Source organism: Carassius gibelio, chromosome B3, assembly GCF_023724105.1.
Source record: "Carassius gibelio isolate Cgi1373 ecotype wild population from Czech Republic chromosome B3, carGib1.2-hapl.c, whole genome shotgun sequence".
Taxonomy (NCBI): domain Eukaryota; kingdom Metazoa; phylum Chordata; class Actinopteri; order Cypriniformes; family Cyprinidae; genus Carassius; species Carassius gibelio.
Window position 1 is genome coordinate 9,618,593 of NC_068398.1, and position 22,865 is coordinate 9,641,457.

General features: G+C 37.0%; 1 protein-coding gene across 2 annotated transcripts in view; it reads right to left on the reverse strand.

Annotated features, from left to right (window-relative positions):
- LOC127951806 (potassium channel subfamily T member 2) overlaps nt 1-22,865 on the reverse strand; it is a 59,670-nt gene that overhangs the window by 2,642 nt on the left and 34,163 nt on the right. Inside the window, exons 10-25 of one of the 2 annotated variants that reach the window (XM_052549848.1) lie at nt 22,309-22,489; nt 19,376-19,540; nt 18,987-19,123; nt 18,102-18,165; nt 17,187-17,295; nt 10,503-10,611; nt 9,396-9,452; nt 7,803-7,955; nt 7,261-7,511; nt 5,687-6,005; nt 4,692-4,797; nt 4,411-4,583; nt 3,961-4,032; nt 1,219-1,353; nt 1,031-1,142; nt 832-933 (exon numbers count right to left, since the gene is read on the reverse strand). In XM_052549848.1, coding sequence (XP_052405808.1) covers nt 832-933; nt 1,031-1,142; nt 1,219-1,353; nt 3,961-4,032; nt 4,411-4,583; nt 4,692-4,797; nt 5,687-6,005; nt 7,261-7,511; nt 7,803-7,955; nt 9,396-9,452; nt 10,503-10,611; nt 17,187-17,295; nt 18,102-18,165; nt 18,987-19,123; nt 19,376-19,540; nt 22,309-22,489 — 2,245 coding nt within the window. The remainder of the gene's footprint in view (nt 1-831; nt 934-1,030; nt 1,143-1,218; nt 1,354-3,960; nt 4,033-4,410; nt 4,584-4,691; nt 4,798-5,686; nt 6,006-7,260; nt 7,512-7,802; nt 7,956-9,395; nt 9,453-10,502; nt 10,612-17,186; nt 17,296-18,101; nt 18,166-18,986; nt 19,124-19,375; nt 19,541-22,308; nt 22,490-22,865) is intronic. The other variant, XM_052549849.1, reaches the window with a different exon arrangement.

Below are 22,865 nucleotides of genomic sequence, written 5' to 3' on the forward strand. Positions count from 1 at the left end.
AAATCAGACACTAATGAATCTGCAAGTATTCAGTCATTCTGTGACTCTTGAGGGGCAGGGTAGACTCCATATTAAATAGATGTGAAAGAAAGTTATCTGAGGAACAGTGTTCAATAGCTATTGTTGAGTATAAGTGATGAGAATGGGAAGGAATTAAATTACATTTCATGATTACATTTCCTCTTCAGATTGATTCAAACTCATTGACTCATGAGTTTGAGGCAGAGCTCCAAGACTTTTTAACTCATTGATTGGAAAAGCAGCCCACAGGAGTATCAGTAATAATGTAGTGTATATAGGCTATATATAATAAATATTGTTCAGAAATATTGGTAAATTGGCAAGACATTGTGTTCAGAGTTATGATTAAATTAAATTAAATTGAAATCTGAAAATTGCACATCCTATGCATTTGATTGGAACTCAGTGCAGCTTCTGTGCTACTTTCCAATGGAAATGAATGACTTCCATTCTTTCATCGCTTGTCAATACTGGAAAATTGGCTTAGCTCATTCTATGACACTGTAATTTGACAAGGAACTTTTTTTTTTTTGGAAGCATAAATGTGTTTGTATATCAATTATAGCAGTGAAAAATGTAAAATACAAACATGAACAATTATTAAAGCATGAATCACAGTCACTCAGTATGACAATTCCTGAAATGGTTTCCCACACATCACATTTATATTTGTATTTGGCCAGAGACAAAGTATGTGCGAAAGCGTATGGTCAATATTATTTATATTAATTTCATTACGTATTTACATAATGAAAGACAGAAAAAAACCCTGTAGTTTAGTCATGTGTGGATCACCTGCAATGTAGTTACCTGATACAGCAGAGTGTCTAACATACTGACACTAAACACCTTCCCAGCTGCAAACGGTAATCTGAACATGAACACCAGGTTAGAGCCTCTCTCTCTCTCTTTCTACAGCACAAATGGAGCAAAAGATGAGATATCAAGTTATATTAGACTGTTTAGAAAAGGTAAATGTGTTTTATACTGTACTGTATTCGTGTCTCACCTTCTCCAGTTTGGAGAGAGCTAGAGAATAGTGGTCTTTCACTTTGAACTGCATGAAGCGCATGTTGGCCGGGTGGGTGAGTTCAGTAATGATACTGAGAGCTGGAAAAAGCCTTTGAGAAACAGAGTGGAGAGAGTGTCAAGTCCACAGATGTTTCAAGCTGAAGACGTACACGTGGAAGGACCTACCTGAAGAGCGTCTGAACATTAACAATGGTCTTGGCATCAGCCATGTAATCCTCCTCAGCGATCATGGAGCTCTCTTTGTCCACCACAACCATGGTGTCAGCAAACGTCACGCCACAACGCAGAAGACTATCCAAACTGCACACACAAAGTGTTGAGAAATTGGTAAAATGTCACAGAGACACTTAACCTACAGACAACAGAACTGAAACAAGCAGTGAACTAATGAACAAAAACTAATATTTTGATAATCCTTCATGCTTGTAAAGATACTTTATTAAGGTATTCCTAGATTTAAGACATAATGACTGTTTTCAAACAGGTTTCCAGATTCATACCTTTCCTTAACCCTTGCTCAATAATACTTTTTTTAAGGACCTGTTTACAACTTGGTATTAAAATGCATTTTGGTTGATAGGATCACAAGTAGACGAGGGAGAAACATTCCCCTTTACGCTTGCTGTTTAAATCTGTCTCTTTTGTTAAATTTTGACCATTTTCGACCACAATTTCTATGAGGGGATTGTCTATGGACAGCATACAGTATGATGCTTAGGTATGTTTTGAGGTTTAAGCTGGTCCTTAGTTTGTCATGAGCTGGTTTAAGTGGGTCATGAAATGGTTATAAGCTGGTATAAACTACCGTATTTTTCGGACTATAAGTCGCACCTGAGTATAAGTCGCATCAGTCCAAAAATACGTCATGATGAGGAAAAAAACATATATAAGTCGCACTGGACTTTAAGAGGGCGCTCTATGTTTTCAGTGTAGACTACAGGAGCACTGAGCACAGTGAGCAGCATAGAGCGCCCTCTGGCGGCTGGAGACGGTAATGTTTTCTATTGGTTCATTTCTCTTGGTTCATTTCTCTCGGTTCATGTCAAATTAATTTTGATAAATAATTTGCACGACCAGCCAAACTATGAAAAAAAGTGCAACTTATAGTCCGGAAAATACGGTAGTCCTGAGCTTGCCTTGAACAGGAGCTAGTTGCTTAGGACTAGCACATAACCAGCTTGAACTAGCTCATAACCAGCTAGCGCAGGACCATCTAAAGTGCTCCACATGGCTCCAGGGGTTAATAAAGGCCTTCTGCAGTGAATTGATGTGCTAGTGTAAGAAAAATACCCATATTTAAAACTTCATCAACTGTATTCACTAGCTTCTGCTAGCTGCTGAATGCGCGTTCCTGAGAGAGTGGTGTTTCATGACATAAGATGAAGGTGTAGCATAAGCTCTGGTGAGAAGTAATCTCAGCCCCAAAAGTCACGCCCACTGACCGTTGGCTAAACGTCTGATGCATATGGGATACAAAAATGGAAACACTTCAGGACTGTCGAAGTCGTCATCTAAATGGTTGTATTCTACAGGATTTCCGGGAGACATGTGTGTCGTGTTCTTTAATGTTTCACCTGGAAATAATTATGACGTGATGCCATACCCCCTCATGAAAGAAGAAAGCCTAGTGTTTACAACGGTGACAACCAGTGCTTATCAGGATCAACTAAACACTGGAGTTTTAAAAAAGTATGTGAAATATTTGAAGTTTGCAGCAATTCCCTGTTTTATTATTTTGGCGACGTTTCCACACCCCGAAACGTGATGCCAAACGAAACAAACTGTGATTGGTTGTTTGTCATGTCTGTCATATGGCCTTATGGACAGGCCTTGGCCAATGAGAGCTGCCATAGATTTCAGACCTTCAGCCATGCGTCTGAAGGTCTGTCTATGCGAGACTAGGTGAGAAGTGATGAACGCAGAAACGCAGATGAGAGTGTTAATGCAAAACCCAGTCACGAACTAGAACAAAACAAGGATTTGTAAAAAAAAACAATATGTATATGTATATATTTTTTTATGAATTTATATAATTTTTTATTTTGATATGAGCCAAGAGGAGACTGGTTTTCCTTTGCTGTAAATCAAAGTTGGTTCTCGCGAGACTAGCCTATTCTCACCAGTTTACGCTACGCCTACATCATCTAAAACGACACTCTCTTGTGAATATGACGTGAGCTAGAGATTATGGTTACACAAGTTTTAAAAATGGATATTATTCTTACACAAATACATTGCTTCGCTTCAGAAGGCATTTGTTAACCCCCCGGAGCTGTTTGGAGTACTTTCTATAATGGATGGATGCACTTTTTTAGGACTTCAAAATCTTGACTAGCATTCACTGCCATTATAAAGCTTGGAAGAGCCAGAACATTTTTTTATATATAACTTCAATTGTATTCATCAGAAAGAAGAAAATCATATACATCTAGTTTGGCTTGAGGGTGAGTAAATCATGGGGTAATTTTCATTTTTGGGTGAACTATCCCTTTAACTAGCTTTTCCAGATTAAATTCACACTACACACATTCATACTACATAGTACTTAGAGAGTATGTGAGCAGCCAGTCACTAGTTTTGTTTCTGAATGAATCAGTGTGTTTGAACCAACCGGCTGAATGAATGATTTAATGACTCACTCATAGACACTTGTCACCACCTGCTGATGGTTACTGATTTAACCTACAGAATGGGTCACTGAAAAAATTAAAATAAACCTCACTAATGTACCGACTGAGTGTCTGTCTGCAACAAACAAAGAAAATGAAGTGATACGACAATAAAAATCTCCCAGTGCTTTTGGACTGTTTATCAGCACTCAAACTCAATCACTAGAACTAAATGTTGTATATAGTGATACATACATGTGAATGACTTTATACAAGCTTCAAGCAAAGCTTCTCTTACTTGTCGATGGAGCCAACTGTGTAGAAAACCATAGGAAACCAGCAGATGGCCTCCAGGAAGTCTGGCTCAGGTCTAGTAAACAGCACAGAAAGAGACATTGAGAATCTGAGGCGATGCCTTTGCGAAAGCATGCAAAATGAATTAGCAAGGTCGGTCTCAGTTGTCTCTTTCCAAGTATTTTAGGAACTGACCCAATGTCTATAAAAATCACACCACTTCGCCCTGCTCCGGGGCATCTAAATAATGAAATCCAGCCTGCAGCTGCTCCCCAGTGTACATCCAATTAGGAAAAAACAAGATGACTCCGAGTTTTATTACATTTGATTGCATTATATGACGATGAATCTCCCCATATTAGTTTTCTGTTACAGTAAAAACAATGATTATGTGTCATAATAAATACAAAGCAAAGGCTGTACTCCCTAATGTTTCTATTTTTAGGACACTCACACATTCTCCAGTAGCAAAACGATGGGGCTGAGCTCTTTCCTGGGCCGGTAATACGCCCGCAGCGGCACAATGAAGTTATAGAGGCCGTTTCCAGCGCTTTCTGCGGACACGATAATCAGTTTGTTTTTAAAGCCGTATGAGCGGGCGTCCTCGTAGGGCATATGGTGACAAGCCTGAGAAGATAATCTGCTGTTAGGATGTTGTGTTGTGAGGGTGCAGCTGATGAGCTTCTGTGAACTGTCATATAAATATAAAAGATTTGAAGAGATGCAGACATTCACCTTATCCAGGCGCAGACAGCAAAATGGCATTTTCTCCTGCAGGAGGTGGCAGAGGGCAGGAGAGCTGCCGATGTATGGAGAATTTAGAGGGTAGCCTTTGACCCATCTGAGTGAGAAAATATCTACATTATCTTTCTAAAGTTTCGGGTCAGTACAATTTTTTTATGCTTTTATTAGAAGTTTCTTATGCTCACCAAGATTGTATTTATTTTAAATGCAGTATAAACAGTAAATTGTAAATTATTATTAGAATTTAAAATCACTGTCTTCTATTTTAAAATATTTTAGAATGTAATTTATTCCTGTCATCAAAGCTGAATTTACTCCATTCTTCAGTGTCACATGATCCTTCAGAAATCACATTTAGAAATTTTTGAAATAAATTTCATGAAATTTGAAATTTTGAAAACAGTTGTGCTGCTGAATATTTTTGTGGTAACTGTAATACAGTGTTATTTTAAACAGAAATATTTTGTAACATAAAACTGTAAATGTTTTTACCATCACTTTTGATCAATTTAAAGAAAATTTTTTAAAGAAAAATAATAATAAAAAATTCTGAATGGTAGCAATGAAAATTCAGTGTTGCCATCACATGAATATATTTTAATTTTAAATTTTTTATTTAATTAATGATTTTTCTTTTCTTTTTCTTTTTTTACAATTTAAACGTTATTTAAAACTAGCAATATTTCACAGTATTACCGTTTTACTGTTTTTTGATCAAATGCAATGTATCTCCAATATAATCAGTACTTTCTAATTTTAAAATTCTGGTGATTGTTGTAAAATCTATAAACAAAATTCTAAATAACATAAACAGTGGTTTGTCACACTTCAGTCAATTCCAAAATAACAACAGCCAAAATATGCTGCAAAGTGGACCAGAGTTTATGCTAATAGCCACAAACGTCTGGCTTTCTGAGACTAACGAGGTCTAGACCAAAACCTGGTCTGGAGACCAGGACCTGGTCCCGCAATGATCTAAGACTCACTCGCAGTGTGCTCCCCACCACTGGCCTTTCTGCTCCTCTCCCTCTTCCTCTTTCCCTTCCTCTCCTCCCTCATCCTCCGATTGGTCCCCTAGCAGGTCAAATGTAGCGCTGTGCACCCCGTCTACCACCTCCAGGACGGGGGCGATGCTGTGTCTCCTCTCCTCCCCTGAGCCACTCATGGCGGGCGGCGCTAGAGTGTTACAGCCGCCCACTTCCGTCCTGGAGCCCGTCCTGCTCACGGTCCCACTGCCCAGAGCCGGCGGGCCCGAGCCTTCTGGACTGCTGTCACTGGAGTCCTGCAGGTCTATGGCTACCGTGCCTGTTAGAAGACCAAAGACATTCGTGAGTTAGAGGAAGCCAAAACCTGACTTTATTAATTTTCTTAATGCACATTTCACATCTATTGTGCATTATTAATAAGCACAAATTTATGTAAAATAAATATGTCTGCCTTTTTAATATTTTGTGAAAATCTAGTAACTTTCTCAGGAGGATAGAGTTTTAGAGGAAGGGAGTGTGGTTGAAAAAAAGGTGTAAATCAGCAGATCGCCTCCAAATGCTTACAGCACCTTCAATCAAACCTCTCAAGTGCAAGATACGGCAGAACTGAGTTCCAGTGCTTTTCACTAGATGGTGATATTGCACTAAAATGGGACGTTGTGTCAACAGAAAACCCTGTTGAAATTATGCAATTTAACAAATGTGTTTCTCTTTTTATGTCTACATCTATCTCACGTCCACAGTAAAGATCAAGAGTTATTGTGTTCTACTGATACTGAATTACATTACTGTATTATGTAGTATTTAGGGAAATTATGAAAAATTAACATGAATAATTTGATTGTTAATCAGCAAAGAATTATTTAAAATAAAGTTTTCATACAGTGAAAATAATTCACTGTTCACTATTTATGATAACAACAATGACAAGCTCAAAAAGAATAGAATTACATTAATATTTCTCAATATAATAATAATACAAATTATAAATTACTTAAGTGGACCAAAGATACTACCAAATAATATTTTAAACTTATAAAAATTATTTAAAACATTATTCTTAAACTTTAAATAATAATAATAATAATAATAACTGATTTGGGTTCATATGAACCAAATATACTACCAAAGAAGAAATGGATATATATATATATATATATATATATATATATATATATATATATATATATATATATACCTTAGAGAAAATAATATATTTTAGTGTATGATTTCAGATTCTGTGTGAATTAATTGCACTAAAAAAAAATTATGAATAATAATAATTACAAAAAGTGGGGCGGGACCTTGTTCTGTCCATTAACTGATAATTTTATAAAGGCAGATAAGAACGTGAGCTTGCAGTTGTTTGTATAAAAGGTGCAGAGTTTAGTCAGACAAAACAGACAGGATGCATATCCATTTCATGCTGACTTTAATGTGTATGTGTGATAAGAAAAGCAGACAATCGCATATACAGATTATTGCAAATAAAAATGAAATTGTCTGGTTTTCTTATTAGAGTACATCAGGCAAACGTTTATGATTGAAATGAAACTGTGAGTTTACAGACTAACCCATGCTGGCTATAATACTGTGCACTGGTAGTCGAGTGAGGCCATGATAGATTGTCTGCGAGACCCCTCTGGAGTCACCCCCCGGGCCCCTGACTGGCTCTCTGTGGCCCCTGACAAAGGCCGAGTTCTCCTCCTTGGAGATGTTGATGTAGAAACAGGTGTCGGAAGCTCCCATGATGTGGCAGGGTCCGGGGTTTAGGAGGATGTTGGCCGTGTCCATCCTGCGCACCCCGATCAGACACACGCCGTATCTGCCACAGCAGTTAAACAGTTAGTTCACCCAAAAAGGAATTCGCTACAGCAGGCCTTTATGATGGATGTGCATGCTTTATTTGACTACTTTTGGACTGTTGAACAAAAACACACGCCTATGCCATTATAAAGCTTGGAAGAGCAAGGATCATTTTTAATGTAACTCCCGCTGGATTTGTCTGAAAGAAGAAATTCATATAAACCTAGGATGCCTTGAGGGTGAGTAAACAATGGACAATGTGTTTGCTGGCATGAAAACAGTGATTCACTGCATCTTTATCCAGACTTACTTCTTATGTGCATGAAAGGAGGCAAAAGTGAAACTCTTTCCCTGATATTCTCCAAAAAACTTGCTCTCTTCCAGCCGGATGTGGTGGACCTCATTGGCTGCACACCGCCGGTACATGCGCTGCCATTGGTCGACAGAGCCAGCACCGCCTTCCCTAGATAGAGATGGATGACCTTTTGAAAATGTTTTCCAAAAAAAATTAAGGGATACTTCACACAAAACTGAAAATTCTGGCATCATTCTCTCAGCCTCATGTCGCTTCAAACCCTTCCTTCATCTTTGAAACACAAATGAGGATACATTTTTAATGAATCCTGAGAGGTTTCTGTCTTTTCACTGAACGTCTATTACAACAAAACTCTAAATCTTAAAAAGTTAATAAGGAGATTGTAAAAGTAATCCATATGAATCAAGTGGTTCAATCCCAAAATTTCTGAAAAACATGATAGTTTTACATGACGTACACATTCAATTTAGGCTTTTAATCACATTTAAACATTGATCAATGCACATACATAGAGCTAATCAAATATGGTAAAAGGAAGCCATACGGATTAGTTTTGCATCATCTTTATGAACTTTCTGAAGTGTTAACATTTAGGTGCAAAGGACTTTCAATGGAGGGACAAAAAATCTCTCAGTTTCGAAGATGAATGCAATTTATACAGTTTTGAAAAGACATGAAGTTGACTAAGGACATGAAGTTGACTAAATAAAGTTTGGTTACATTTTAGTTTAAGGACCAATTCTCACTATTAACTTTGATTATAAGTAATCATATTACTAGAACATTGTCTGTTTCTTAGTATTGATAAAACTCATATTGATGGCTTATTCTTCATGACCATATTTTAAATCCCATAATCGCGCCCCATATTTAACAACTACATTACTAATTGCAAATTAGGAGTTTGACATCATAAACCATCTGGTTTGTTGTACACTGTAAAAATGCTACAGTAAGAACCTGCTAATTGGTTATAGGTACGTTTCCATACTACGGTGAATAGATGCAATTACGTACATTTAATGCAATTTTACAGTACAGTACAGTTAAAATGACGGTTCTTGGAAGTGAAAAAGAACAAATCATTGCAGAATTTACAGAGACAAAACATAGATTAACATTCCTAGAATTCCCTGCATGATACTGTCACAGATTTATTTATTTATAATTTTTCTTCCCTCCAGTTTATAGAAAAGAGCCGTATGGAAATTCTTCCAAATTTCTTCCGTTGTGCTTCACAAAATAAAGTAAATCATATACGAGGGTGAGTAAATGTTGACAGATTTTAATATTTTGGGTGAACTATTTCTTTGACATATCCTTCACACGTATTCACAGCTTGGGAAAACACTGTCTCTTACAGACGGGCAGAGAAAATAAAAACCACTTGATGTGTCTTTGACATCCCTGCGAAGGGCTGGGAGGATGAAGGGGAGGTGAGAACCAGAGGGAGTGGAGGAGTGTTAAGATGGAGGAGGTGAAGAGACGAGGACGCATGACGCAGAGTTATATTCACAGTTTATGGGATCTTTGCTGCTGTGTGTATCGATGTGTTTGAGTCAATATTTTACAGTCGTTGGGTCTGACCTGTTGAGGGGCTGGAAGGCGCCTGCTCGCTGCTTGAAGGCCTCTGAAGATACTGTTCTGATAATAAAAAATATAACAGTTGAACACACGCGGATGGTTCAACGAATGAGGACTCTAAAGATCTGTCCTGCATCTCGTCTACATGTATGCATGGAGCGGCACAAGCATTGGGTTTTACTTTAGGCATCATCTTTGTGCAGCATTCAGGTTCTGGAAGTAAAAACATCCTCCATTTCCTCCAAAGGAAAAATGATTTTTAACGATAATGTATATACACCTTTAAAAACAGATATTTTCTGAACTTTGAGGTTGTTAAAGGGATAGTTCACCAAAAAAAAAAAAAAAAATCTGTCATTAATTATTCACCCTCATGTCGTTTCAAAACCTCAAGACCTTCGTTCATCTGCAGAACACAAACTAAGATATTTTTGATGAAATCCGAGAGCTCTCTGATCCTGCATAAACAGCAATGCAACCGACATTTTCAAGATCCAGAGAGGTAGTTAGGACATTGTTAAAATAGTCCATGTGTTTCAACCACAATTTTTTTGGGGTGAACTATACTTTTAATCAATGGTATGTAGTTTTGTTAAAATGTTTGCGCTATGCTAACTTAATTAAAAATAAATATTTTTTACAGCGGAATTTGTGATGAAAAACTACATTACCCAGAGTTCTATGCAAAACCGTCCACCAAAAGGACAATGATTGAAGCACTTCAAATGACGTACTTGAGTCTGTGAGGTTGTATCTTTTTCAAAGTTTTTTTTTTTTTGCTTCAGATAAATTTTCGTAGCTGGTTGATTTGATCCAAGGCTTATAACAAAAACTGATTTCAAATTACCTAATGGAAAAAATACTTCCAGAACCAGCATTGCTGAAAAAGTGGACAGGCATTAATGCATGCTATTCACATCCATTATTTTAATACCAGACAGTGGATGTTTCAGTGACACTGCACTCAAAAATACATATTTCAGATGACAATGCACACAAATGTGGTTGGTCACTAACAATTCATAAACTCAAATCTGACTAGATGAAATGCTGTAGACAAAAGTCTGGCTACTAGGGATGAATGAATATGAGAGGGATGTTCATACTCACTGTCCTCTAGAGGAGTGAATCAATAAGGTGATCAGGGTGGAGGTGGCAGGACACACACAGTTGAGGGCCAACATGGCATACTTAAACTCTTCCTCACAAACCACATGGTCTGCAAAATAAACACACATGGGAGGAATATTCATTCTCAGATTTCTTATCATGGAATGGGTTTTCATTATGGAGAAATGTTCAATACAAGCTAAGCTTTATTGATATTTTATTGATCACCAGAGAAAATGATTTCATTCTTCCTTAAGTTTGTATAAGCATGCACAACGCTTGATGGGACAGAAGGGTTTAAAAGCATAAAAATGCAGCTTGTATTTTTGTTCAAGAGCTTTTTGTGTGAAAATGTGTGTTATTTGAGCTGTAATGTTGTCTAGGTTGTTCTTTAAGTAGTGAGATCAAAGTTATTAACAATCTAATGTTAAAATATGTAATGTATGAATTGTCGGTATACTTTTACTATTCTAGTGTAATGAATTGCCCCATGGACATCCATTAAAATGTATGATGAAAATTTCTATTCTAGTTTTTTCATTTCTGCATTGTCATTTTTATTTTATTTTATTTTAACATCTAAACCAACATACACCAGTTTGGGTATGTGAGATTTTCTCCATGTTTCTGAAAGACATTTCCTTTGCTTAACAAGGCAGCATTTATTTAATAAAAACAGTTTAAGTTACATTGTTAAATGGTTTTCTATTTGATTATAATTTCAATATAAATTTTTCCGGTAATGCAAAGCTGAGCAGCCATTATCATAATCCTTCAGAAATCGTTCACACAATTGTGCTGCTTAATAGATTTGTGGAAATCATGATACATTTTTTTTTTTTCCAGGATTCTATTAAAGAATAGAAAGTTCAAAAGATAATCTTTTGTAACATTCTAAATGTATATATTGTAAGTATTAATAAGTATTACATTCTTTAAAAATAAATAAATACATAAAATAAAATAAAATAAAATAAAAATATACCTCAGACTTTATAACGGTAATCTATAAACATTAGACTTTTCCAAGCCTGGAAATCAAATCACAGTTTGATATATTTGACCATAAGAACCCTGCTAATATAGAGAGGCAATCCCAGCAGAACATTAATTGAAACTCTCCTCCCTGCTGATTATTATTGCTAACCCATTTGCACATCTCAGTTCCTTGAATTTGATTTTAAAGACACATATCGCAGGGGTCAGAGCCTCTCAACGCCATTAACAGAGTGTGAAATAAGGCATCATCTGAGACGCCTCATGCTTCTTGAACTCCCCTGCTCAAAACAGCTGCCCTCTTAAACGGCCGAGTGAACACACATCCGCTTTAGACCTCGCTGCCATTTAAATGCCAGCCAATGTACCGGAAAACCACACAAAGACGGACAGTTTAGCACAACTGAAAAATCTGAGGGCATATGAGGACGTTTAATAATACTTAAGTGTCCATATTATAATGTAAAAAAAAAAAACAAATGCATTCATCGGAGTAAAAATAGCAGGTACGGCACTAATGACTTGTCTCACGGATGGAGCACAATTTTCATGTGGCTTGTTAGCTGTGAGTGAAAACACATTTGCTAATTAGTCAATAAAATCGCATTAGCATTGACTCCAGATGTGCATTTCGGCTATGTTTATACCATTAACTTCAATTTATTTCAGTGCAGGGTTGGACCGAAGTCAAAACATAATGGACCGAAAACCACTCTCAAAACAAACAAACAAACAAACAAAAAAGGCATAAAATACTTTTTTTAACAGAATTTTTGGTAAAGCGTTCAGCATGACTGCTCCTCTGAGGACTGTCTCTCTGGGCCTCACCAGTCCTTTTCCTTTGGTCTATTTTTGGTTGTTTTGGAGATTTTCCTTTTTTTGCTCATCAGAGGATTTAGACATCACCTCTAGGCTTGGTGGCTTATTAAAAACCCTGTGTTCCTCTCACGGCAGGCTTCTGATATAATTCGGAAATAAATAGGAGTGCTGACTGTTTCCTCATCCTGTTGCTTTCTGCTTCTTTGTTTTGTCTAATTGAGAGGGAAGTGGCAGAGCCATTATTGGTTTATTAGGGTGGATGTGTTCAAATGTATGCTCGGAATTTATTATGTTTCTCTAGTACAGTGTTATTTTTCTCACAGGGTGGATTTAAGAAAATAGCAACCATTTTTATCATTGCACAAATGATGTGAAATGTACTACATTTTTATATGAATAGTCTTTTATACAACAGGCCAGGAACAACTGACACAACCATAGCTGGATTTTACTGACATCTATTCAAACACGCTCCTCGCCCAAGGAGAGAAGAATGCACCGATTGTTTGAATAACCCGAGTCAATTCAGAGGAATACGTAGGCAAAGGCACGAAGAAGGATTGAAGGTAAAATCGTGAAATGAGGAAAATCACAAGGAGAAGAGGACTAGGCTTGTATTTTGTACTTTTTGTCTAGTATCTAGTATTGTTTTGATAAGCATTGTTTTGTCTACTAAATGTTTACGTTTTATGTTTTTATTATGTTACTGGCACACATAAAATATATTTTTCCCTTGTTTAATATACTGGTTATTTAATTAGTATTGTTTTGATAGACATTCACTGATGTATTTATTGTTTGCTATAGTATATAGTCTGGCTTGGCATTGTTTATCTATATGTTGTTTTTTTAGGTTTTGTGGATTATTTTATTTTTTATTTATTTTCTTGCTACCTAAAGTTATTAACCTAATATTGTTTTGACAAACATTGCTTTATCTATTTATTTTAGCTATTTGTTCTTAGTTATGGCTGAAAATAAATAAATAAATATATGATTTCTTTTTTATTTTGTTGTTTATTGCTCCTTTATTTGGGGGTTAAATGAATGACATAAATAAATGTGACTTGTACATATTGCAAAGAGTTCTACTGAGCACAATATGTATGACTTTATTTATTTTTTATTTATTATTATTTATGCCATGTGCAATACCCACTTATTTTTCTGCTCTTATAACTTTTAATATAATCCATATTTATAATCCTGCACAAACAACACTGTCCCCTTTTTACCAGTGTAAATAGCAGCTTGTACACATAGTTTTTTAAAGGGGTCATATGATGCTGCTAAAAATAATATTATGTTCTGTATTTGGTGTAATGCAATGTGTTTAATGTGGATTGAGTAAAAAAAAAAAATTATTTTTTTCCACATAATGTACATTATTGTTTCTCCTCTGTGCCCCGCCTTCCTGAAATGTGTCGATTTTTACAAAGCTCATTGGTCTGAAAAGCGAGGTGTACTCTGATTGTCCAGCTATCCATTGCGTTGTGATTGGCCGAACACCTCGAGCATGTGACAGAAATGTAAGGCCCCTTCACATACTGTGATGCCGTGTCCCAATGCGACAAGACAAAAAAACATTAAAATCCATTATAAACGAGGCATTTGTTGCATCTAGTGGGGACATAATTACTGATTATAGTGACTTATACTGTCCTTGATTTGAACATTGTGATTGCATATCATATTTGTGATCGGAGATATGACAAACAAAGGCTACTCTTCACTGCTCAAAACTCGCGATTGAATCATCAGTGGCAAATTATTTAAATATAAAACATGTACTTACTTACATCTGCGGGTGTGTTTGAATGAGTAGTTTTAGGAGGGCATGGTTGACTCTTAAATTTTATGAAGAACATCTCTTTGGATTTGAGACTTTAGTCTTCACAACTTTACAGATCTTCTTTATGCATGCAACAATTGAAACCGCATCATATGACCCCTTTAAACTGTTACCTATTTGTCTGCATCTACATTCTGTATTTTGTATACTGTGTATGTAAATTACTGTCAATGCCACAACAAACACACCTGGCCAATAAACCGATTCTGCTTATTGATGTTAATCAAACATTTATAAGGCTTGTTCTTTTTTTTTTTAATGTCTTTAGGCTATTAATTAAACAATATAATTTGTCTCACTTGATAAACTTAATAAATAAATAAAAAAGCTTGTTCTTTGAATTATTCTCCTTGTCAGACAGAAGTAGTGGAGGCAGCACTTGAAGACGCACATTCACTCATAAAGATCAAACGGTGAATTAAAGACCTCTGTTCCTCCTCATGCAGACCCTTTCTGCTCAACCACTTCATCTCCTCCTCCACCAACTACCTCATTTCCAGCGGTCTCGGAAAGCGCACGCTGACCTTGAATGATGCAGGGCCGTGGCACAGCAGGCTAGAGCACTGTGATAATTGTGTTTCTAGATTCTTTTTTTTCTCTAAAGCTGCCGTTTTCATCCCCGTTCGAGGAGTGCAGCAGTGAGAGATTGTGCTCAATCTGTGAACCCCAGCAAGACGGTAACAACAGTGCCACTTCTCTGCCATTAGCATTAATTAAAGCAGCATGCTGGTTATGCTTATGAATGACCTGGCTGTTGATATAGCCACATTAACACAGTGCAGAACAGGAAGAAGGAAAACGGCCAGTTACTATTTCCAAACATGCCCACGGAGAGGAAAAGAAAATCAATTAACGCAGCAAAAGTCAAACAAAACATACAGCGCTCCAGAAGTCCCAGAATAACTGTGAGAGATGTGAACGAAATGCTTTTCTCCTCAGTCCAACCACTCTGTGAGCTTCTGTTACATTGATGTGAACATTAATTTGCGATTAAGCTATTTGTGGAGCTGAAGTCAAGTCTCCAGTTGTACTCATTTATACCACCCACTCAGCCACTTAGTGCATATATTCCAGGCATTGTCACCACATGCCCGCCATGCATAGAAAAACTGCATATTGATGGGTTCCACCGAACTGTCAAGAAGCAAGCACTCTGTAAACCACCAGGACGGCATACCGCCCACAGGGGACAACCACCTCTGACTGATATGAAACATAAGTATATATATCGCAAGTGTCCTTTCAGCCACAACTCTCAATAAAAGAAGCACAGTCTTATTCATAATCCTGCTGACATGCGGCACATAAAAGCAGATAAAACAAACATTTGGCAAATGCATCAGAGGCATCATACTTTTGGGAAAGTGTGTGCAATGATTTTAACCGACTGCTTAAATGATTCAGATTTCCTTTTTTTTGGGAGGGAGGGGGTGGGGGGTTTGGGGGTACAGCATACAAATCTATATGAATTACTCCAAATTTTGATTTGCCAATATTTAAATTGATATTTTTTTATTTTGTGTAAAAAAAAAATAATAATAAAAAAAAAGACATTCTATGTGTGTTAAAGGATCATCGTATTTTGTCGATTTAATCACTTGATTCAAGCAATTAAAGATTTAAACACTGTTTCACAAATACACTCGAGAAAAATAAGTGTGCTTAATTGTTTGTGGTCTGAATTGTGGAACAGCTCGCGGCAGAAATGTTCAACTTTTCACGCAACTATTAGATCGCGTTTATGCAAACACTCTAGTACAGGCGCTAGCCAATCGCATTCAGGCGACACCGGAAAAATGTATGTGATTGGCTGTTGTCACTACGGTGGTCGAGCATTGACGAAGGAGTTACAAATGTGTAATTACACATATTTTAAGTACATGAAATACAAGTTTCAATAAAAATGACATTAAAGTGTATTTTAGTTTACTATTAATGCTTGTCAGTAAATTCAACAGGAATCATATTTCAAAGACAACAGAAGTAATTTCTACTTGCGTTGGTCAAAAACACACTCTAAAGTTAACTAATTCTATTTAATTTAATCTGTAATTAACTTGTGTCCCAAAATATTACATTCACTTTGCCTTTAAGTCTATTCTTAAAATTTCTATACACATACTAATGTACTTCTTTTTTACAAGGGTCAAGTACCAGCCAAAAGACGCATCCAAAACAATGAGTATTATTGAAACATTTGCGAATCAAGGTGTTACTACGCCACAAATGAAGATGTATTTTGCATATATTACATTTGGGTCATGAATTCTAGCGTCACGGCACTGACTGACAAGGCTGCAGGAACCCAGCAGCTCTGGGTTCGACTGACAGATTGTGTGATCGTGTGCAATCTGTGGTTGATCTCTGGGTAAAGCTCAGCTGTCTCAGCCACTGACTCATCCTGTCCGTTCATCCGCCGCCTTCTCATTGACCCTAAAACCAGCGCCGCCACCACATGCTGGGCACACCATCTTGCTCTCAGGTAATGCAGCTCGAAATATCTTTGAAATGTCAAAAGAACACAATTTAGATGTTTTCTAACATTATTAATGCCTTTACTTGCACTTTCCAGAATCTGACAATGACTTTTCAAAATCACAATTTGATTCACTGTTGCTGAATAAAAGTATTTAAAAAAACTTCCTTTTTTTTTTACTAAGTTTTTTTTAAGTTTTACTTCCCCAAAACTTTTTTAACAGTAGTGTTCCACACTACCCCCATTTTTATTTTATAACTGTTTTCACTGCTAGGTTCTAGTCTATGTAACAATAACAACATTGGCCTTCACACTACAGCAGACATTGGGAATGGGAGGACCAGGAAAGTAAAAAGCATTATCCACATTTCCACAACTGAAGAGGGAAATAAAGTGGGTTGAGTGTTGAAGGACACAGCTTCAGAGGGAAGGAGATTGGCTGATCGGCTGCCTCTCAACACACTCACACATGTACGAGGTGCATCGAATATCACACTATCTACACCTGCATCCCTGAGAGAAACACAATTTGCACGCTGACCTGCAAACTTGATGTGAAACTTATTCTCGGGTTTGAGGATCTGCACGTAGAGAGGGCAGTTTGGGGCAAAGTCCTTCACGGCCCAGGCCCTAAGAATGGTCTGATGGTCCTGTGACAAAGGAAAACAGAGAACGGGAAGCACATGAACAGAAGTATACCCTTAGTCATAGTGTCTGCTCTTACGTACCAGCCATTACCCTCTTTACAGAGAAATTAACATCTAAAGTGCCTGACAACTAGGAGAATCTCATTAAAACATGTAGAGGTCACAAAATTCTGCAAATTATATATTTTAACAAAAAATACTATTATATAAAGCATTGTTTCTGTGTAAAATTATTAAGCTTTTTTCCCCACCACATTCCAGACATTTACTTTGGAGTTTTTCTTAATTATTCTCCTAAGATGATTGCTTCAGTAATTTAAATGAGAATTCAAATGAGCTATACTGTATTTATAATTTAAATTAGGCAATACATCAAATATCACATTTGCATAATATATCTTCTATAATACAGTAATTATTATTATTATTTTTTTGTATTAAGGTAATTGAAGTTATGGGAGAAGGGAATTAATGCCACAATGCAAATTAGACCTCCTTTTCCTGATGCTAAATATATTTAGTGATTATTTCTTTTGATTTTGGGTTGAAATTATATTTTCTTGACAGGTTTCGTGAGAGGCATCCAAACTACATTCTCAAACATCACTTACAACTGCCTTCAGGATAAATCATTTCACGTTGAACTGTCAAAATGTGAGATCAGTGGGGAGAATGCCAAAGAGTGAAAGAGAAACGGGCTAATACTGGATATGTTTGAAATGACTGCTTCTTATTTTATGGACAGAAATGAGAGGGTTGAATTGCAGAATGGAAAAAAGGTGAGAAAATTGAGTTGGAGGGGAACGTACAGCGGCAAAGCGGTCCACTTCAAATCGGTTGCTTAGGATAAAACAGGCCTCGGCATCATCCATCCTGCAGCCAATCATGAGGAAAAGAGGCCAGAGAAACAGGGTCAGGTTCCATAACAGGGGAAAAAGGAAGGGTAAATAAGAGAGAAATACGGTTACGCCACCATCATGCTATGCCAAGTTATCATGCTAAGCTGTTAGCTTGCTACCTTAAAAGATCATTAACATATTTCATGATTAGGACTAAATACACATTTTACATTAAGCAACAAGTACTATAGAGTACAATTTAGTGTATAGATTTATTAGTTTAGGGTTAGTATTTTTTATTTTTTTACTTAAATGTATTAGCAAAAATATAAGCTACACACTGCTTTTAAAACCTCTGTTGAACTTTGCAGTGACTGTGGTGTCCTGTAAATAAATGAATGTATATATATATATATATATATATATATATATATATATATATATATATGGAATTTACAGCTGATTAGAGAACCGGCTTTACTGACGAGATGCGCATTAACGATCGACCGAACTAAACTAATATTTACCATGATATTTGTAACAACATATGATGCAACGATGAAGTTGCAATTTATTGCATTTAAAATATATTAACTTTAAAAGTATTATCAAGTCTAAGTATATCAGTCAAAACATCAAAATAGGTGTACTTCTTTAAAGCATGGTAAAATGTTATACAAGCATAATGATTTTAAAACTACTTCGAAGTAAATCTTTTAATTTGACATTATTATTAAGTTAATTAATATTCTATTATCTGCAAGTACAGTTTTTAAAAAATCCCCTTTTCAATTTGAAGTCATTTTTCACTTCAGGTGACTAGCATTGTTTATACATTTACTCAGCAGGTCTTACTTGGCCCTCATTAGGTCCTGGTCTTTGAGAGCAGATCCCTGCAGGTAGATGACCCTCTGAGCCCATAGCGGGATATGCAGTATCCTTCGCACCTGGACATCCATCTCAGCGGGACATAAGATTACCACATAGTAGTCCTGGACATGATGAGCTCAACTTAGTGAAAAATGGGGTCAGACAGACACTGCAAGCTAAAGAAACCCGGATCATTCACACATAAATAGCTTGGTGAAATTAAATTGATGTTCAGTTAATCCTAGTACAAGAACCTCGGCTTCCAGCGCTCCTGAAGAGGATTAACCAGCACACAGCAGGCTGTCTGAGCTCAAATTAGCATGAATGTACACACATTTACAAGTGTGAGTGTACATATGCACACACATACCCACCTGCAGTCTGGGGTGAGCGAAAAACTCGTTGAGAAAGTCCATGAGTAGGTCTATCTTGAGACAGCTGACACACAACACCACGTGCTTCTCGGTCTGGGCACGATAGCGACTGTAGTTCCCCCCGGACTTCTGTCGCTCCATCCACAAGAAAGCCAACTGCTCAAACTATGGGAAATCCAAGTGAACAAAGCTTCATTAAGACGGCTTTACAAAGTGGCATCAGACTACACATGGCTTCAGTTTGGTTATGAGACCTTTTGTGAAACTAAATTCTGTGGGCAAACTAAAGGTGGCACGGACTCCACAAGGCATGTCAACCTTCCTGTGGTCTCTAGTGCAAAGACATTAGCAACAGATCCTTTAAGTCCTGCAAAGTGTGAGGTGGAGCCTCAATGGATTGATTGCATTTGTTGGTCCAGCACACCCCATAGATGCTCAATTGGATTGAGATCAGGGAAATCTGAAGGCCAAGGCACACGTTGAACTCTTTGTCATGTCAATCAAACCAATCCTGAATTATTTTGCAGTGTGGCAAGATGCAGCATTTTGCTGAAAGAGGCAACTGCCATCAGGGAACACCATTAGCATGCAAGAGTGAACATGGTCTGCAACCATCTTAAGGTAGGTGGTACATGCCAAAATAACATCCACATGAATGGCAGAACATTGTCCAGAGCAAACACTGCCTATGTCAGCCTGATTTTCTTCTTATAGTTCAGCTAAGATTGAAGGTATTTTATTGCGAGTCATGGGGAATGTCTGCTATTCAGTGGCTTTCAGGCAAAGGGTGTTTGGGAATTGAGATAGAGCACTGTTTAATTGCAATAGCACAGCTTAAAAAAACTCATTGCAATGTGTGCACAGGGAGCGATGGGATGCGGCGGCTGCTGTCAGTCTGTTTGTTGAGATGGCTCTCTGCGGGCCATGAGCCATACTGGAGATTTCCCCTGTCAGGCCAGAAACAAACACAGCCTCGGACGTAACGCTCACGCACCAGCTGCGTGTGAGGGGCAGCAGTAAATGTCAGCTGGTATTTGTGGATGAAAAGAGTAGGAGGGCCTCACTGGAGCCACTGCCATTTCCTGTGTGTGACAGAAACATCCCAGCCTCCCAAAGAGGAATCTGGCAGGGAAGCCCTCATATCACACATGAAAGACAAGCTTGATCTCATCTCATTCTCTCCCCTGCCCCGCAGGAGGCTCGAGCACGTGGGCGAGTGTGTACCAGACTTGTTTGGGGAGTGTGTGTCAATAATACAAGGTATATGTTGAAGTGGAATGTGAAACGTGTATCATTAAAGCGCTGTGTTCACAGAAGTGCATCTCAGCGTTCGTCTGTGCACTTGTGTGTGTCAGACTGTGAAAATCACCAGCTGTGACGCGTCTCATGGGGCCTTATACACAAAAGTGATTCGACTCAGTGCCTTTGTCATCATAACCACATAATATTTGCATAAAATGTCTTACAGTTGAAATTATGTCAAGTTGTGTGAAAGAACAAAGCAGAACTACTGATGAGGAAACTGAATGATAAAATACTTTCTTTCGTTCACTAGGTTCTCTGTAAATGTTTCAGAGTAATTAACAAAATACACCAACGTTATACACAGTTTCCAAACTCTCCATGAGAATTTGCAGAAATCTTTAATGCGAATATCAAGTGGGATAGATTTATTGTATTAAGATGACTTAAGGTTTGTGTCACTAGTATATGAATTTACAGTTTTTGATGTGTATGGTTGAATTTGGCCGTGTAAAATATATACAGTATAAATAATGTTTAAAATAGTATAATTAAATTTAATTGTCAAGCTAGTTTTAGACCAATCAGTAAATTCCAGGACAGAGATGAAAGTCTGAAATTGAAAAGAGCTTGGGGCAAAAATAGAACCAAAATGAATTAAAAGTGCCTAAAAAATGTGGGATGTGGCAGCAAAATAGCTCCTTTATGAGTTTTTGTTTTTAATATTTACACCATTTCACACAAGCAATAGTGTTGTTTTCCCCAAATATTAGTGTGTCTGCAAATGTGATGTTTAATTTAAAAAGTCAGTTTATATTTATTTATATTTATAATATTTTTATAACATGTTGATATTTAAAACATTAATATAATAAGATTAATTAGGCAATTAGAAATGCATTGTAAATGTAAAACCTTTGGCTTATTAATTCTACGTAACTCTGGCTGAATTAAACAGTAAATACAGTGCAACGATGGATTTTGTTGATGCTGATTCAATTTGAAAAGTAGCAGCCCTATAATGTTATATAGTTCTAATTGATTTTTTTTTAATTAAATTCAATAATAATATGCATTTATGCATTAATTAATTATGCATTACTTTTGCCCCATAAAAGGAAAACATACACTGGGAAATGTAAAAGCTAATTTCTATCACTGACAGTGACATAAAAGGACGAGAGGAAAAGTGACCGTCTGTGCTCATTATTAAATGTTTACTCCGGTATTTCTCACTCAAACACAGTGGCTACTAACATCAGTTGCTCCCTTTATCAACACTGGTTGGCTAAAAATATCCAAATGTGTAAACTGCTGTCTTCCATGGGCTGCAAGATGCCAAAATATTGCTATGATTATTACTGCCTGGCAGCCATTGCAGGTTATTTTACACACAGAAAATGATAACTTAGGGAATCAGCAATGCATTAAATCTGGATCTCATTCTAAAAACTGTGCATATAACACCCTTACTTATGTGCACATTTGTACACTAAACTAGCTGATATTCAGACAAAGAATTATTGCCAGGTACTTTGTCTGGTTTTGATCCACAAATGAAAAGTAGTGACATGTAGTGACACAGTAGTGACTTGTTTCATTCCCGAGTCAGTTGCATTAATTATTCTGTGACAAATATGTGTCTATACAGTACGATGAAAAGTGTGATTGTCTGAGTGTGTTTTATTTACCTGTATTGGTAGAACTATAAGAGCCACACAGATCATGATGACCACCAGCAGCTGAGAGGGCCAGATCTGAGGTGTAACATCACCAAATCCCACCGTAGAGAACGTGACAACACAGAAATACAGAGAGTCAAAGAGCGTCAGGTTGTTCCCTGCTCGTTCCAAGTGCTGGATACCACAAATACTGGAAAAGAGAGAGAACAGGGACTAAGAACAGCTGAAATATGGATTTAAATATGGGCATAGTTCACCCAGACATGAAAAGTCTGTCATTATTTAGTCACCTTTATTTTGTTCCAAAACTGTATGATGTTATTTTAAATGATTTTTAGAGCCTGACAGACATGGTCACTAAGAACTGTAGTATTCTTAATAACTTCCACTTGTGTCCCATGAAAAATGGACATGGTGTTGAGTAAATAAACTCTAAATAAACTATTCCTAGAAAGGCTTTTCAGGTGGACAGGTTTGCAGGGATTTGCATGTGTACGGAAAGCCAGAGGGTTTATATCATCATCAGATGGTTTGGAGCAAACTGTGATAAACACGAGCCAAAACAC